Source organism: Zootoca vivipara, chromosome 2 (assembly GCF_963506605.1).
Source record: "Zootoca vivipara chromosome 2, rZooViv1.1, whole genome shotgun sequence".
Classification (NCBI taxonomy): Eukaryota; Metazoa; Chordata; class Lepidosauria; order Squamata; family Lacertidae; genus Zootoca; species Zootoca vivipara.
The window spans coordinates 46,394,557-46,413,239 of NC_083277.1; the positions used below are offsets into that span (position 1 = coordinate 46,394,557).

An 18,683-nucleotide genomic window follows, 5' to 3' on the forward strand; every position below is an offset into this window, starting at 1 on the left:
TTAGGAATAAAACCTTCTTCTCACTCACTTGTGTTTTATATTGTTTCTGAATTCCTAACAAAAGAACCACCTTGCATTTGGCAAGACGAGCTGCTTGCATCTTTTGTGGTGGGATGTGGGAAGGACAGGATATAAGAAACAGGATTTACATCAAGCACATTTTGATGTTTGTCCAATACTACGAATAAGTTAAGGTCACAGCCCATGTAAGTGGCAAAATCTTGAGCTTCTAAATTGTAATCTGCAAAGTCTGCAAGACATCCTGCTAAAATGAAATATGCTGGTACAAATTCATACATTCAGAGCTGTTTAAATTATAAATTATTCTCATGACAAAGGAGCCCCTTAGAAAGTTTAATGTTACTAAAGTACTAAAGAATGTTTACATGCAGTTATATAAATGATAAAAAACTACAACTAAACATTAAAAAGGATAGTATACAATTCTATTAATACATATCCTGCAGCTAAGTGGCCATGATGGTACCTATTAACTGAATTTGTTGATGTCATCCTTGAATCCATTATGCTGCTAGCTATTTGTGGCATATGATAAGGAAGTAGATGTTTTCAGTAGAAGAACCACTAAGAGACAAGCATTAATATATAGATCACTTGTGGTGAGTGATTCTGCTGAGAATAAAGTGCCTGAGTCTTTCTTTTTGGTTTGGTGCTTCTTTTAAACAGAAACATCAGAAATATGCTTGTTCTACAAATCACAATGTACAGGTACCAGAGATTTGGGATTGTATCGTGAAGTAGCTATGAAGAGTTACAGGTAGGTAGCCGTGTTGGTCTGAGTCGAAGCAAAATAAAAAAATTCCTTCAGTAGCACCTTAAAGACCAACTAAGTTTTTATTTTGGTATGAGCTTTCGTGTGCATGCACACTTCATCAGACGAAAGCTCATACCAAAATAAAAACTTAGTTGGTCTTTAAGGTGCTACTGAAGGAATTTTTTTATTTAGCTATGAAGATTTACTTATCTAAGGTCAGCGTTTGAAAAGAATTTCAAGTACCAACCATAGCACATTTGTGCCAAAACATTTTAGGTCCTCAAAGTTTGCAATAACTTAGAATGGGGAAGATAGCTTGCTCAGCCATACGGGCCAGAAATGGCAAGACTTAGGGCTGATATACGGTACGTCTGGATTTTCCTGGACATTACTGTGCTGGGATTTCAAAGGTGGATTTGACGTCTGGGGGGAAATTTTTTGAAATGTAGTGCTTTGTCCTGGATCTTAGGACAAGTCAATTGAAAATTTGTGGTTTTCCGGCATGTTTGTTAAAACTTGCTTAGCAACTTTTGGGAGTTTCCTAAAAAAAAAAAAAGACTCAACAATTTGGGAGCCTTCCTATAAAACACTCAACAACTTCTGGGGTCAGTAGCCGTGTGCATGCACACGAAAGCTCATACCAAAATAAAAACTTAGTTGGTCTTTAAGGTGCTACTGAAGGAATTTTTTTATTTAACTTCTGGGGTGTCCTGGTTTTTACTTTTTGAAATATGGCAACCCTAGCTGGACTAAACTGTATACCTTGGCTGCATGTAAATATCCAATGTTAGTCATATTCAGAGGAGAGCTATTGAAATCAAATAATTTAACTCTATTGCTTTCACTGGAGCTACTCTGAGAATGTCTTAGTTGGCTATCAACCCACAATTTGAATCATTTTTGTGTATTAGCCAGGTTTCATATTAATACTGATAAACATCTCACCACAATAGTCTTATTCAGAAGTTACTGTCTTAGAAGTTGAAAAATATTTATTTATATAGTGGCATCAAATCTACATCACCCTTTACAGGGTGCATCACCCTGACATGAGAGGTTTCAAAGCCAGCACAGTACTCCCTAGGGCTGATGGGAGTTATGGTCCAAAACAGCTGGAAGGCGCTATTATGGTGGAGACCGGACAGAGTTCTAAATGGAAATTGGGAGCACTGTATTTTAGAAGCACCCTCTTCCATTTAAAACATCAAAGTGCCTCATAGTCTTGGCAAGGTCCTTGAGGGAGATGAGTTGGAAGCCATGCTCCAAACTGTGAAACGTTTGTCAGTATCTTATAGTACCTGAAGCAGGAATTCAGAGACGTTTGGTTTACGCCAGTGCATGTTTGTGTACCACAGAATTTGGTGGGATTCCTGCCTTTGACTAACAAGGACTATTTATGATTATTTCTTATCGGATTTTGTCCGAATATAGAACTCATACTTTCACTAAAGCCAACACAGTTGTTTTGACTGTGTGTGCATGCTTGAACTGGGTAACTCACACACACATGGCCTGTGGTTGTCAGGTTAAGTCCAGCCTAGCCAGTGCTCCATTTCATATGTTGCTGTAAGATCAACTGGTGTGCTTCCTCCACAGCTTCTCTGTAAGGTGGGATGGGTGATGGGAGAGCGATATGGCAACTGGGCTATGGCTGCTGTGGTATTACCACACCCAGATCCCTGTGCAGCTCCTTCACACTCAGGGCTGTCTTACCCATAGGCGCTAGGGGTGTGGGGCACCCAGGTGCAGGGCTCTCAGGGATGTCAGGCCAAGAGTCCAGGGCCGAGATTTGGAGCCCGGGGATTGGGAAGAGCCGACAGCTGCTGCAGAGCAGAGCCTGCTGGAGCGCCACAGCTCTTCTGCTGCGGGCGAGCGAGGTGCTGAAGCAGCCGGATGGCTCTGCCCTCCTGCGCGCCTGGGATTGGTGGCCCCTTGAGAGGCCCGCCCAGCACATGCTGCTCACACAGGGTCCGCTTAGTCACCGCCACCTCGGGCTTGACTGTTGTTGCGCTGGGTTCTGCTTGCCCCCCCCCCCAGGCTCCCTGGCCTTGCTCTGTTGTTAGGGTGGCCGGCTAGGCCAACTTTGCCGTGCTCGCCTCGCCAGCCCGCCCTTAAGAAAGGTCAACAACTTTGGGTTCCCCCCTCTAAAAAAGGTTGACAACTCTGGGCAACCAGGGGGGGGGGGCACCGGGCGGATCTTTGCACCCCGGCACCACATATGGTTAAGAAGGTCGAGTTCACACTAACCGAAGTGCAGGCTCAGGCCACTATATTTGCACAGGAGCAAAAAGGAAGCTTATGCTGTTGGTCCTGCTCTAGCCGCAGTCTACCAGGTTATAGCCCCTGACTTATCCTGGATACTGCCCAGATACTAGCATTTTTGAAACCAAAAGTTGGCTATCCTTAACTTTTTGCCCAAAATGACTTCAGGGACTCTTAGCGGAAGAATATACTCTCCTAGTCTATATTTTGGTATAGCAGCCCATGGCTCCAATCTACCGTGTTTCTCCAAAAATAAGACACCGTCTTATATTTATTTTTCCTAAAAAAAAAACACACGGTGGCTTATTTTCAGGGGATGTCTTATTTTTTTATTAAGTATGGTACAGTTTAACCTACAAGGTTAAACTGCCTATCACTATGGCTTATTTTGGGGGTATGGCTTATTTTCGGAGAAACACGGTAGTCCTGGGACTTCTCCAAGGTTTAAACAAAGAAAATAATAAGTGTACACCCACAACCCCAAATATACTGGACACCAAACTTTACTGTTGTGATCTTACTCAAGAAATCCCTGGGGCCTGTAGTTCTGTGAGATCCCCAAGTTCAAACAAATACAATTCCCTGACTAGTTTGGCTGTGAAAACTAGATTTTCATTTTTGTGTGCAGACACACATTTTTAACGTAACACACTTCTGTGACGTTAGTGATCGCTGCCAAAGCCTTCATAATCACTATGACAGGATGATGCAGAGAACAGAGGCCATTTAATAACTCAGCTTCATTATTTAAAATTCAGCTTGAATTATTTTCACGGAAAGTTTGTCCTAGACTTGCCTAGTGCAGATCTGTGTGGCGGAGAGGTCTGCGCCCTTCACAACCAACACTTGGCAAATAGCATGCAAGTGGTGATCCACACTCTGGATTTCTGTGGGATGGACTTCATCACCATGACCAACGTTAAGTCGACGCCATCAAGGTTTCCTGAATACACATAGCACAAGCTGTGTGGCTGGGTTTTTGAAAGCCGTGGTGAAGTCAAGGTTGCACTCTGACACAGCAGTCTTACCTGCATCATTAAGCACTGATTGATTCGCTTTGGGTTTGGAAACTTTACCTTTATGGACATGGCAAAATGCACTGCCTTCACTACAGCATGTGTATTGATTCTGTTGGGAGTGCCTGAACATCAACAAAAGACCAGGACTTTGAAATGTCAAGAAATGCTTATGCCTGCATATTTACAGCATGTCTAATAATAACCTTGAAGCATATCCACTGCACGGACTTGCACAGTTTCTTTCACCCTCTTCCCCCAAGCCCACCCCCGCCCCTCCCCAACCCTGTTCTTCCGAATGTTGTATCCTTTACTGAGAAATGTCTCCTAATTTCAGGTAGTAGAGAAGCAGCATTCACCTACGCCATCATTGCTGCTGGAGTGGCGCATGCAATCACGGCTGCCTGCACCCAGGGGAACCTGAGCGACTGTGGCTGCGACAAGGAAAAACAGGGACAGTACCACAAAGACGAAGGATGGAAATGGGGAGGCTGCTCTGCAGACATCCGATATGGAATAGGATTCGCCAAAGTGTTTGTGGACGCAAGGGAGATTAAGCAGAATGCAAGGACGCTCATGAATTTGCACAACAACGAGGCGGGGCGAAAGGTAGGCACCTTTGCTCACCTCTGAATATGGCCACCTCAGGTCTACAGCAACATTTATGTGCATATGCTTTGAAGCCAATGTCACTTGCTGGTCCACAAGGTATGCAAACTTGCACTTCACAAGACTAGCAGCCAGTCAAAGGTTTACCGCATCTCGATGCTTTACAGTCATAAAATAGGAAGAAAGAACGAAATGGAGCAAATTGTGCTTTAGCATTTAAAAGTTTCTGGATTGCATATGGCCGCCTCATTATTTATTTGGGGTATACAAAGGTCCACCCTTGCTTTTTATAGAAAGCAAGTAGATCAACAAATAGCCAGAGGGAAATGATGAACGCTGTAATCTAGATTGCCTGTCAACTCCCACCATGTGGCAGCTTCTTTGGCTAGCCTTCACAATACCGGTGTGGTAAGAACTCAATTCTTACTCTGCTTTGGTAACATTTGAATACAGCAGATCACATAGAACCGATTGATTGCATGCTTACTTCCTGTCCTAATACTGCTTCTTTTCCTGGGGGTGAGTGAGAGGCAGCTCTGTTGCAGGAATCCTTCTTGGTTTTGACTCTGCCAGATTGCCTTTTCTAGAAGGAGTGAGTCCCATATTTTTGCAATGTCGTTTGCTTGCAAAAATGTCTACCTCTGCATTTTTAGAAAATAGACAGGTACCTTTAGACAGGACAGGACAGGACTGAAAGGGGTCCTGAATGACCATGTAGGTTGGTCAAGATGGCATCCCCTTCAACATTTCTCCAGTGAAAATAGGGATGTCCTATTCCACAATAATAACAAAAAAGTTATTATTTATACCCCACCCATCTGATGGGGTTGCCCTGGCTACTCTGGGTGGTTTCCCACATATATAAAAACATGATAAAACATTAAACATGAAAAAACTTCCATATAAAGGACTACCTTCAGATGTCTTCTAAAGGTTGTATAGTTATTGATCTCCTTGGTTTGGGGGTTGCATAACTCCATACCCTCTGACATTTCTCTGATGAAAATAGGGATGTCCTAAGGAAAAGTGGGACATTCCAGGATCAAATCAGAAACCGGGATGGCTTCTGTAAATTTGGGATGTCCCTGGAAAATAGGGACACTTGGAGGATCTGACATGGTGTCCTTCATATACTCTTGCACTATGTCTATCATCTCCCATGCTATCTGGGACTGATGGGAATTGGAGTCCAACAACACCGGAGGGCACCAAATTAGTTATACCCTTTTAAAAAACACCACAGTTAGCATATGTTGCCTGAGCTGTATTACAGCTGACAAGGAGTTGGATTTGCTGTTTACAAAATGTTAGATTTCAGAAAACAATTTTACTAATGATGGATATTGCTGCTTAACCGATTCTATACATAATAGCTCTGATAAATTTCAGAGAGCTAAATACTATTCAGGAAAGCCTTACCCTCATTTGACTCTTTTGTCACTGACAGTATTTACTTTGTGCTTTTTTCCCCCTCGCCTCATCTGGAAGGGATTCAAAACTGAATGGATGAGGCTGCAGTGCAAATAGCTTTCAATCACTAATGCTGCTAATGTGGTAAAATAAAGGGTTGGGACCCTCAGTTTGCAATTCTGCAGCCACGTAGTTCAGCTACTCCTGAGTAGGCATGTATAGGATTCAACTCCCAACAGCAAAATGTGGAACGGAAGCACATGGGAAAGCTCATGAATCAAGCAGTGCTAAGATGTTTGTTTAGTCAATTGCTGCTGTTGTAAATGGTCACTGTGTTTATATTTCAGTTTTAATGCATTTGCTACAAGACTCCCCCCCCCAATTTCATTTCCATATGACCTCACATTTCTCTCTCTCTACACCCATGTGTATGTTAGAGATGCTGTGAGGAGAGTGGTTAATGTGCATAACAACTGGTCATTGTGGACACACACCACCATCTCATGGATCACGTACATGTAACACACACATTTCCTGTTCAGTATAACTGCTTAGTCTACAATAGGCCTTGAGTAATGTCATATGCCAACAGGTTTTTGTACATTCTCCAAGCAAGATCCATCATCAGCAACAGGCCTTAGGGCAGTAATGGGCAACCTTTTGAGCTTGGTGTGTCAAAATTCACCAAAAACCCAAGCATAACTCGGGTGGTGTGTCACTTCGAGAAAAAAACCCCATAATTTCGCGATATTTATAGTTTAAATAACAAAAATGTATAATTGTAATATATAACTGTATTTAATAAACCAAAAACTAATTATTTAACCAAACCAAACCAAAAACCCCTTATTTATCACAAAGTGCCCAGAGTTGTTGACCTTTTTGGGGGGAGCTGCTAACCTTTGGAGGTTTTTTTGGGGGGTGCAAAAGTTGCTTTGCTTTTTTGGGGGGGATGCCCCAAAGCTGCTGCGCTTTTTTGGGGGGAAAGAGAACAAAAATAAATGATGAATAATACCTTCGCTGGAACTAACACACAGCACTGACATAGTCTGCCAAAGCGCAAAAAACCCAGCACAGAACGGGTTAAAAAATGAATGCTGTTACACCCAATCATAGTCTGCCAAAGCGCCAGAAAAAAACAGCACAGAAAGGGTTTAAAAAACCAATCTCTGGCTACCAGCAACAGACAAGCTGTAGGAGGAGCAGGAGAACAAATGGGGGGGGGGGGACGGACAACAGCAGCATGAATGGGCCGATGGGGCGTGTGCCAGCAGTGAGGGCTCTGCGTGTCACATCTGACACGCGTGTCATAGGTTCGCCATCACTGCCTTAGGGAATGTGCATATGTTGACTGTATTTTACAGATTCTCTGGGAAACATGCACATTCTCAGGTCAGTATCTGTACTTGCCCAGAAACCTCTTGTTTGTTTCTGTCCCTAGTTCAGAAGTGGGCAACCCAGGGCAAAGTCCTATCTTATGTAAATTGTGATGTCCCTCTGGCAAGCCAGTGTATCTGAAGAAGTGTGCATGCACACAAAAGCTGATACCAATGACAAACTTAGTTGGTCTCTAAGGTGCTACTGGAAGGACTTTTTTTATTTTGTTAGGAAAAAGAGGGTGTGGCTGCAGCTTCCATTCTTCCAGTCCCATCTCACCCTTGCAGCACCCTGTTTTTTTTTTTCTGCAGGCTATCACTCACAGGGATCCCACCAGTGGTACTTCCACCCATCTGCATGTTCAGCGGGTGGAACAGGGTGAAAGTCAGCAGGACTTTGCAAATGCCCACCTCCATCCAATCCACACACAGAGATACACCCAGCACAAAGGGGGCTTGAATTATAGACTTATTTCTGTGGCCCAAACCCCTTGGTCTGACCTTTGTATTCGGAGCTAATCTCCCTGAAAGCTGGTTCCAAAGGCAAAATCTGAATGCATTTTAAGCGTTTTCATTTACCACATTTGTGGTTCTCCTGGTTTGAAGTAGTTTTAATAACTGCTCCTGAACATTGGATCAGGAACCTGGTTTTAAACTCTTTGAAGTGTGAAGACTCATCCTAGTCTGCCTGTGTCATTTGTGAATCTGAAGGGCCACGTCTGTTGCACCAATTAAACATAATTAAATCTAGCAATTAAACCATACTACTATATGGCACCTGGGTAATTCCCCCCCCCCGCCACCCCAATTGGCAAGAAAACAATGCCTTTAAAATGGTGTGCAGATATTCTTTTGTGGTTGGCACAAATTACTTAATAAAGTAAACACTGGGGGTGAAGGAGATGTGCATGTATTTCCAGCTTTGTACATTAATGATTGTGTTCCACCTGGTTTGTGAAATATGGAAGCAAAATATCACGGAACTCAAAATGACTTTGAATGCGATGCTGCTGGCGGTGACAGGAAGTGTTCCCCCATCTCTGTTTCATCTAAACTATCTTCTTCTTCTTCTTTGGTGATCACTCGTAGATGAGTAAGATTGTCTTCCACAAACACAGTTTTAGCAGTGAGTCCGTAAGTGACTGTGGAGCAGGGCTGTCTTAATCATGTCGGGCGCCTGGGCGCCGTGGTGCAGAGATCGCTCCGGCGCCCCCGCCCTGCCCCGTTTCTTGCTGTGGCTGGTGGGTAGCTGCACGGCTCCCCCCTGCCGGCCCCATGCCCTGGCGTCCCGCGCCACCCAGCCTACCCCTAGAGCCAGCCCTGCTGTGGAGGCCAATTCTGGATCCACACGTCCTTCTGAACTATAGCTTTAGCATCATCCACACACTCTCACCCAATGGCTGTCCCTGCATGATGTCTCAGGGTAGGATCATGCAACAATGATATTTTGGATGACAGGACGATGCATTTCAAGGCACTTGAGATCTTCACTATCCTACCTCCACAAATGATGTCATATTCAAAGCTGAAAATGTAGCTAAAATCAAGTTACAAATTGAATTTAAAAGGGCTTATTTATGTTGCATATATCAGTTTCTCTACGTGTGAATGTTGATGTGCCTCCTTTGTGCTCTAGGTTTTATTCTGTGATCCATGGAGTGTAACATATGTTTGCTAAAGAATATTTATGTAGGCAAGTAGAATTTCCCAGAAATGAATGAGAAGGCTCCACATGCATTTGACCTAGGGCATTCAGAGTCAGAGTTAAGTGGAACAAGTGATTCTTTATAAATATGTGTGTGCAAAGTATCATGGTGTGCTCTTCCCTAATCTTGCACACCAGAGTTGATCATAAAGACTGTACACATCATTCTCACTCACAGATTCAGTGAACATGTGACGAGGGAGCAGTACTGTATCAGCTGGCTGTGCTCCATATGGTTTTGTACCAGCTGGTCACATGCCCCAGTGCACACATTTGCTAATAGTGTAAAAAAAAGTCACAGGCATACACCATATATAGGGGAACTTTTCATTCTATTGATGAATGTGCAGTCACTAGTGGACATAGTTAACAAGTGCATTGGCAATGCACCAGTGAAGACAATTTCACTTCCTGTCATGCATTTGCTAATCTATTGTGGTGGCGGCAGTGGAGTTGTGTAAACAGACCTATTGTTGTTTCTGTTAGCTAGTGCAAGTTTTAGTGTAGCATTGTGAATCCACAGATTAGCTGATGGGACTACAGTGGAACCTCGGTTTATGAACACCTCGGTTTATGAATTTTCGGTTTATGAACGCCGCGGACCCATCTGGAACGGATTAATTCACTTTCCATTACTTTTAATGGGAAAGTTCGCTTCAGTTTATGAACGCTTCAGTTTATGAACAGACTTCCGGAACCAATTACACCCATGTTTCAGTTTATGAACGTTTCAGTTTAAGTACTCCGCGGACCCGTCTGGAACGGATTAATCCACTTTCCATTACTTTCAATGGGAAAGTTCGCTTCCGTTTATGAACGGTTACTCCGCGGACTGTCTGGAACGGATTAATCCACTTTCCATTACTTTCAATGGGAAAGTTCGCTTCAGTTTATGAACGCTTCAGTTCCGGAACCAATTGTGTTCATAAACCGAGGTACCACTGTATTCATATAGATTCCAATTCAGTTTTGGAAATGGGTGGTTTCAGAGCTCCTTCAATGAAATAGCTCTTCAAACAAGAAATGGGTGGTGGGTGGGGGGAGCTTCAGCTCAGGGTATTACATTTGAATATGATGTATGCCCAGCCCATTCTCATGAAAAAGTGTTCAGAGGATCCATTCCAAAGGCATCCTGGAGATGTAAAACATCATGGCAGAACTGGCTCTTAGGCACTCCGTATGCACCCAACAATCTGATAATGAAAGCTTTCATTTTATTGAGGGTATTATCTGAAGGGATAGGGTATGTGGTGACTTCGTCCACCTGTCATTTCCGCAGCAGGCAAAGAAACTGTTTTGATGTGGAGATATTTTCCTGCATGCCTTGGGTAGAACTGCTGAACTGTTTGGAGTTGTTGTCAATCTATTGGTGTTGTAGTCCAACACTGGACCGGATGGTATTACTGAAGGTCTACAGAGAGGTGGAGAAATTGATAGAAGTGTTGAATGATGCTATTTCATGTGGTATAAATATATCCTCACATAATTTAAGCGTTTGCTAGGGGACACCTAATACGTGGAGTTGACCTCATACTTGCAAAATCTACTTAATAAAAAAACACAGTATAACTTTATTATAATCCACCAGAAGACCAATATCCTAGAACATCTACCAAATTCTTGATTATTAGACTAAACAGTTTTATATAGGCTGGCAGAATAAAGTCCACAGCAGAGGACTGGACTTGCACAGACTACAGCAGATGGTGAGGTGGACGCTTTTGTTTTTATTGTTATTTTCCCCCTTCCTGGTTCTGGAGATGTAGGGAGCTTTGGAGTCAGTGGAACTCCAAGGCTGGATCAGTAAATGTGGGACTTTCTGGCTCCACACTGGGCAGACCTTCATCCTTGGACCTTTCCATCCAACTGTGGGCTTCCATTTATGACCATGGAAATGGAGATCTCAGTATCCAACATTGTCCTACCTGCCCTTCCCAAAAGTTTAGGAGTGCTCCCTTACAACATATTTAACTTATAACACATAGGGAAATGTGTTCAACATCAACATTGATATTTGGGAGTACTTCATCAGAGTGACTCTAATATCATAAGATGTCTTTAAAGCACTTTTAATATAATTTCATAGATGCTGAGGAATGATTAGCACGCTTTAGCACAAAGCCTCGTTGGAATGTAATGGGAAGCTATGATTTACATTAAAGAGAAAGTAGCTGTGGTTAAACCACTGAGCCTAGGGCTTGCTGATCAGAAGGTCGGTGGTTCGAATCCCTGTGACGGGGTGAGCTCCCGTTGCTCGGTCCCAGCTCCTGGCAACCTAGCAGTTCGAAAACACATCAAAATGCAAGTAGATAAATAGGAACCGCTACAGCGGGAAGGTAAACGGCGTTTCCATGTGCTGCTCTGGTTTGCCAGAAGTGGCTTTGTCATGCTGGCCACATGACCTGGAAGCTATACACCGGCTCCCTCGGCCAATAATGCGAGATGAGCACGCAACCCCAGAGTCGGTCACGACTGGACCTAATGGTCAGGGGTCCCTTTAACTTTACCTTAGCTAGTTAATTGAGTGAGGGCAGGTGGAGCATGTGAACACAAAGCTCATCATTAACATAACACCAAAACTTTATTATAAGCAAACTCCAAGATAGCAGAATGACCGTGGACTATATCCAGCAGCCATGCTTGGAGCAGACAAACTGAAACCAATAGACTTAAGTCATGTCTGTTGATTTCGGTGGATCTTCTCTCAGAAAGTTGGATACCACCTCATGATTCTCTGTTGCTCTTTGCTATGCTTTGTATTTTTAAAAAAATGTAATAATCTTGTTTTTAATTAGTTGCCATTTTTCTGATTTTTTAAAAAATCTCCTCTTTTATAATTTTATATAGTTTTATTATGGGTTTTTTTTTGCTGATGTTGTAACATGAATCCATTATTTTCTGTATTTTTTTTATAAAAAATTGTCAGCCTCCTTGGGTTGGGGTATTTTATGGGAACATATACGGTAAATGGCAGTGGAGTAGAATGATGGGTGATGAAGAGGTTCTCTGCCACAAGGTGGTTGTTTGAAAGTCATGCTGTGGTTGAGAAATGCTCATGCATTAGCTTTAGCAAATTTAACTTCCTTTTTACTGAGGCCATGTGAGTGTAGCGGGGAAAGTCTGTCATTTATTAGAGAAAAACAGAAATGCATTTTTCAGACGGTGTTACTGTAGAATAAGATAGGGTGTAAGAAAGAGCCAATACCATTCAAGGAACAACATATTGGTTCCGAGTGCAAAGCAAATGATTGAATTGTGCTCCCGCTCTCTCTTTCGTGACATTGAAATTCACTGAATGGCATTTTGCATCAGCATTACATCATATTAAATATAACACCGTGTTATGAGTCATTGTTATAAATCATGACACAGGCTGCATTAGAAGGCTCCTGCAACCAAGGGCATATCAAGGTGGCTTTTTATTTGATGTGCCTCTTCAACAGAGGGACATAGGTGTGCCGACTTAGTAATCCTATCATGTCCTACACAGGGAGCACTTTGCTTTTCCTTCAGCACTCGAGTTGAAATCTGTGGTATAAAAGAGTTTGGAGCAAATACAACAAAGAATGAAGTCTTACATAGCTGTTCGAGATGAGATCATAAGTTACAAAATGAGCACGCCGAAATAGGAACTGATTTGAAAGGAGATGGAAAAGGCAAGGTCAATGGAAGAATCTTGATTTTTAAACAATTGTGTGAGAGCGGCTGAACATGGAAGCAGCCTCATACTGGAGTAGACCAAAGCTCGGTATTACCTGTTCAACTGACAGAGATGCTCACCAGGGTTTCAAATAGAAGTCTTTCCCAGTCGTACCTGGAGGTGCCATAGATTGAACTGAGGACCTTTTGCATGCAAGGCATGAAACCTGACACTGAGCTACAGGCCTTCCTCTACTTACTCTCTTTGGATATTTTTGCTCGTGAAAATTTGAATTTCAGTATATCACCCCCCCCCGACTCCTCCTCTTCCATTTCTTTTTCCAATTTATATTCCACCCTTCCTCCTGAAGGGAGTCCAGGGCAGTAGCCTTCTTTTCACTAGATCCATGCTAAAAAATTATCTGCCCGTTGCCTCCACCCTTGAATTAGAACTTGAACGTGTTTTGCCATGGAATTATAGAAGGGGCCATGAGGGTCATCTAGTCCAACTCCCTGCAATGCAGGAATCTTTTGCCCAACGTGGGGCTCAAGCCCATGGCCCTGAGATTAAGAGTCTCATGCTCCGCTGACCAAGTCAGGTTACATTTCTCTGCTCTATAAACCTGTGGGTCAAGATGAGGACTCCTGTGCAATTTAGCTTCACAAGTCTTAGTAGTAGTAGCAGCAGCAGCACAAATCAAGATAAAAAGGACAAGGTAAACCTCATGCCTTTTTTTCTCGCGGCACTCAAGGGTATGTAAGTACTGGCAACCTTTGTTCTAGAAGAAAAGCACTGGTTAAAAGTGTGGCAGTTACTGTAACAACTTCATGGTGACTACCGGCACCTTTTTGATAGGAAAAAAAGCACTGGGTAAACCTAAAGATCAAAGAAATGGACTGACTTTCAAAGAATTTCAAAATGACTCTACAGTGGTACCTCGGGTTAAGAACTTAATTCGTTCTGGAGGTACATTCTTAATCTGAAACTGTTCTTAACCTGAAGCACCACTTTAGCTAATGAGGCCTCCTGCTTCCGCCGCGCCGCCACAGCACGATTTCTGTTCTTATCCTGAAACAAAGTTCTTAACCTGAGGTACTATTTCTGGGTTAGCGGAGTCTGTAACCTGAAGCATTTGTAACCTGAGGTACCACTGTACAGGTAGACTCTACATGTAGAGCAATGGCTGCTCCTGCATTTTCAAGTTCCGTAATGTGCCTATTATTTTGTCCTTCTAGGAATACTGATCATTCTTTATTTACCAGTCATTGCAAGTTACCTCCATCAACACTGATATTTTTGTCCTCCATCTTTCCTCATGAGAATTGTGCTTCTAATTTCCGTGGCAAAGTGCTAGGGTGTTGTGTATACCATTTTAACAATGGGGAAAGCGAGCGAGAGACAGCGTGTGGCCTCTTTGCTGATGTGTTGTGTATTTGTGGAGATGACACCTCAAGGAGAAAGATATTTCTTCTTTTACTTGTGCCATTCTTAGTTTGGCCTTGAAGTCAAGAAGCTTTGTATAGAAAAAAAAATCTGATGTACAACCATGGTAACCAAAAATATGTGCTATAGCGCTCAGCTATCTCAAGTCATGCCAGCAAAAAAAGAAAAAGAAAAAGAAAAGAAGCTTTCAATGCCCTCACGTGTCTGGAACTTTTGAAAATTACCATAGACTCCAGGAAGTCTAGAAGAACATCCTACTGTTGAATAATTAAAAACTGACTGAGGCTGCTCTGATACCTCTGGAATCAAGTGATATTATGGTATCAGCAGCAAAGCTACCTAGGCCTTGAAGCTCAGGTGTTAATCTCGCCATTTAAAGTTGTTTTTCTCCCCTTCACTTTGCTGTTGTTTGATTAGCATTGCTGATCTTTGCTTTCAAACCTTTTGAGTTTTATGGCTACATTCCAAAGGAGCTGTAGGCATGTGTATGTTGGAGAACTGCTTGCATAGCCAGAGGTTTATTTGAAGTCTCCCATCTAGCCACTTATATTGCTGAGGAGACAAACCAAATGTCAAAGATGCTGCTGGCTATGTTATCCCCTAGACATATAGGTCCACGACCTTTGTCTTTTTAAGGACTCTGTAAAAAATGGAATTAGGATGCTATTTCAATTTTGCAGTTGCAGACGGAATTTTCTCAGAAGAATCACAGCAATTAAAGTCTCCTCAACATTTAAGTCTTAAAACATACACTTTCCCCCCAATTATGTTTATTCAGAAGTTAGTCCCATTGATTTCTTTGAGGTTCATTTCCAAGTAAGGAGCTCCTGATTCATCTTTGGGAAGACATCCGTATACTGGTGTGCTTGTCTGGCATAAAATATATCCAATCAAAAGGATTTACAACCTCTTCAGTAATTTATTTTCATAGGCTTTCTATTCTGATTGGTCAGAAAATTGCTCTTGATAAGCCTATTGGCTTTTACTTTAGCCTTGGTGGGTATGTCATAGCAGACAACTCTTCACCTTTTTCTAGAAGTTGTTTACATAGCTGAAAACTATTAGCAATATGTCATGATTCATCTATGATAGATGTATATTGGTGTTGGTGGAAGAAGATGACTTAAATACAAACTATCAAAGTAGTAGCTTTTAACTACAGAAAGCAGCTTAAAGATAAATCAAGCTTAAGTAACAAACAGTAGCATTAATATATTAAGAACCAGGGCCGTCTTAAGCATATCCGGCGCTGTTGTGCAAAGATCCCTCCGGTGTCCCCCCCTGGCAACTCCAAAGCTAGGGAGGGGGTGGTAGAAAATGTCCTCTCCCACTGTGTGGCGGCGATCAAGCAGGAAAACGTGCTGGCGGACATGCTCTCCGCCTTCGGGGCGCCTGAGAAGGCAGCCCAGGAAGGCTGCGCGCCGCCTTTCGCCAGGAAGCAGGAGGAGGACAACGACTGGAAGCAGGGCCGTCTTTAGCAGATGCAGAGGCTTGGGAGGGAAGTTGCGTGCAGCTTCCACCCTAAGCCTCTGCGGGGATTGCTCTTCTCCTGCGGAGGCTTGGGAAGGAAGCTGCATGCCTGCCAGCCATATAGTTGGCGGGTGTGCAGGGAAAGGGGAAGCTGCTGGCAAAGCAGCGCAGCTCCCCTACTTGCTAGGGTACCCCTGAGAGGCCGGTGCCCTGGCGCAACAAACTACTAACACCAATGGGAAAGATGGCTCTGTTAAGAACTTGAAAGCTGATTTTGGAAAATGAAGGAACAAATCTATTCCTATTAAAAGTTAAATGCTAAACTTCAATTTCTAATTCATGCTGTATCCATAAATGTAATGGGTTGGATCCAGACTTGCTCCTTCAATTAGCAGAGGAAATGGAACCAGCAGAAGTTCCTCACAGAAAGGGAGTGGTTTTGATAGTTCCCGCTCCAGCCCACAGCATCTCTTTCCATGTTGTCCTACCTAGAGGAACCCTCAACTCTTGAGAAGCTTTGCAGGATACACAGGGGGCTGTAGGGGGTGGAGGAATTGGCAAAAATCACCTCCTCACCCTTCCCCAAGTGTAAGCAGAACAGTACTGAGTTTCTTGATTCAAACCTACTGAAGACATACGTCTTTGCCCTGGTCGTTGACACCTGATATTGACATCTATCTATATCCCTCAATATTATTCTGATTGTAAATGGTTTCAACTGATTTCAATCTTGCATGTTTATATTGTTGTAATGGGAACTTTTAGAAAACATCTGAAAGCAGCACTATTCAGGGAAGTTTCTTTTTCTTTTTTGGTAATATAATCTTTATTGGTTTTCCAAACTTCATACATCCCATATATATTACATTACATTGTACATTTGTAGCTTGCTCATATGAGCTGACTTCCCTTCTTCCTTCTTCTGACTTCTTTATGTCACTTTTAAATTATTCGCATTGTCTTTGTTTGTTTTAAAATAAAAAAATTCCTTCAGTAGCACCTTAAAGACCAACTAAGTTTTTATTTTGGTATGAGCTTTCGTGTGCATGCACACTTCTTCAGATAGTTTGTTTGTTTTGTACACTATTGTTTGTTTACAGACTTTTCGATAAATTGTTTGTAAGTAGATAAACCCTTCTATATATACAGATCTTGTTGTCTGTCTTACTCTTTGTAGATACATTTAATTATTTTAATTACCTTGTAGTTCATGTTGTCATAACTGTTAATCCAATAAAAATATTTATATGCACATTATGAGGTTTAATTCAATTATACTGCTTTCTCTATTTTACACAAATCTTTTCTATATATGTATATCATAATTTCCCCCGTTGTTTTTGAAATATTTCATCGCCCTGTTGTCGAATTTCCTCCATTAATTTAGCCATATCTGCATACGCCAATATCTTCTGTTGCCAATCTTCCTCTGTTGGCACTTGTTGTTGTTTCCACATCTGAGCTAGCAATAGTCTCACCGCAGTTGTAGCATATAGGAACAGTTTTTGATCAATCTTACCAATATCTTCTCCAACCATTCCTAACAAGAATGCTTCTGGTTTTTTCTGGAATGTGTATTTAAGAATCTTCTTTAATTCATTGTATATATCTCCCAGTAAGTTTTCACCTTGTCACATAACCACCACATGTGGAAAAAACTACCTTCTTTCACCCCACATTTCCAACAATTTTTGTTTCCTGTCTTATACATCCTTGTTAGTTTGGTTGGAGTGAGGTACCGTCTATACATCATTTTTAATAGATTTTCTTTTAACAGTGTACGTGCTGTGAATTTTAACCCTATGTTCCATAATTTTGACCATTTTTCATATTCAATATTATGACCTACATCCATTGCCCATTTGGTCAGAACACCCTTAATTTTTTCATCTTTTGTATGCCATTCGAGTAAAAACTCATAGATTTTTAGACAATGTTTATATATTGTTTTGTAATACTGCCATTTCTAGTATTGATTTTGTGTGTTCAAAACCTCTTTTTTATCTTTTAAAAAGCTATCATTCATTTGATGGTACTCCATCCAGCTTGTTAGCTTGTCCTTTAATTCCTCATATGACCTGATCTTAATTGTGCTATTTTCTTCCACCAACATGTCTCTGTAGGTTAACCATTCTCCCTTCATATTTAATTTTTTTACTGAGAAAGCTTCCTGGGGTGACAGCCACTATGGTGTTTTCCTTTCAAACCAATCCTTGTATCTTGTCCATACCTCATACAATGGTCTTTTTATAATATGGTTTAGGAAGTCTCGATGTACTCTGGCCTTGTCATACCAAAGGTATGCATGCCACCCATATCTGTTTCCAAACCGCTCCAAATCCAATATATCTGTACTGTTCAATCTAAACCATTCTTTCAGCCATGTTATACATGCCGCTTCATAATATATTTTGAGGTCTGGCAATGAGAAGCCACCCCTTTCGCTTTTATCCATCAGTAGTTTGAATTTTATTCTAGGTTTCTTCCCCTGCCACACAAACCTAGAAATTGTTTTCTGCCATTCTCCAAATTGGCCTAATCCAGTAATAATTGGATGGTTTGGAAGAGGAAGAGCATCTTAGGTAGGATACTCATCTTGAACACTGCTATCCTCCCCCAGAAGGATAATTTCAATCTATTCCATATTTCCAAATTTGTTTTTAGTTCCTTCCATGTTATTGAATGTTGTTGTTGTTTAGTCGTTTAGTCGTGTCTGACTCATCGTGACCCCATGGACCAGAGCACGCCAGGCACTCCTGTCTTGCACTGCCTCCCGCAGTTTGGTCAAACTCATGTTCGTAGCTTCGAGAACACTGTCCAACCATCTCGTCCTCTGTCGTCCCCTTCTCCTAGTGCCCTCCATCTTTCCCAACATCAAGGTCTTTCCCAAGGATTCTTCTCTTCTCATGAGGTGGCCAAAGTATTGGAGCTTCATCTTCACGATCTGTCCTTCCAGTGAGCACTCAGGGCTGATTTC

General features: G+C 42.1%; 1 protein-coding gene across 1 annotated transcript in view; it reads left to right on the top strand.

The window, feature by feature from the left end:
* WNT7A (Wnt family member 7A) overlaps nt 1-18,683 on the top strand; it is a 64,329-nt gene that overhangs the window by 31,527 nt on the left and 14,119 nt on the right. The window contains exon 3 of the mRNA XM_035106293.2: nt 4,391-4,662. Coding sequence (XP_034962184.1) covers nt 4,391-4,662 — 272 coding nt within the window. The remainder of the gene's footprint in view (nt 1-4,390; nt 4,663-18,683) is intronic.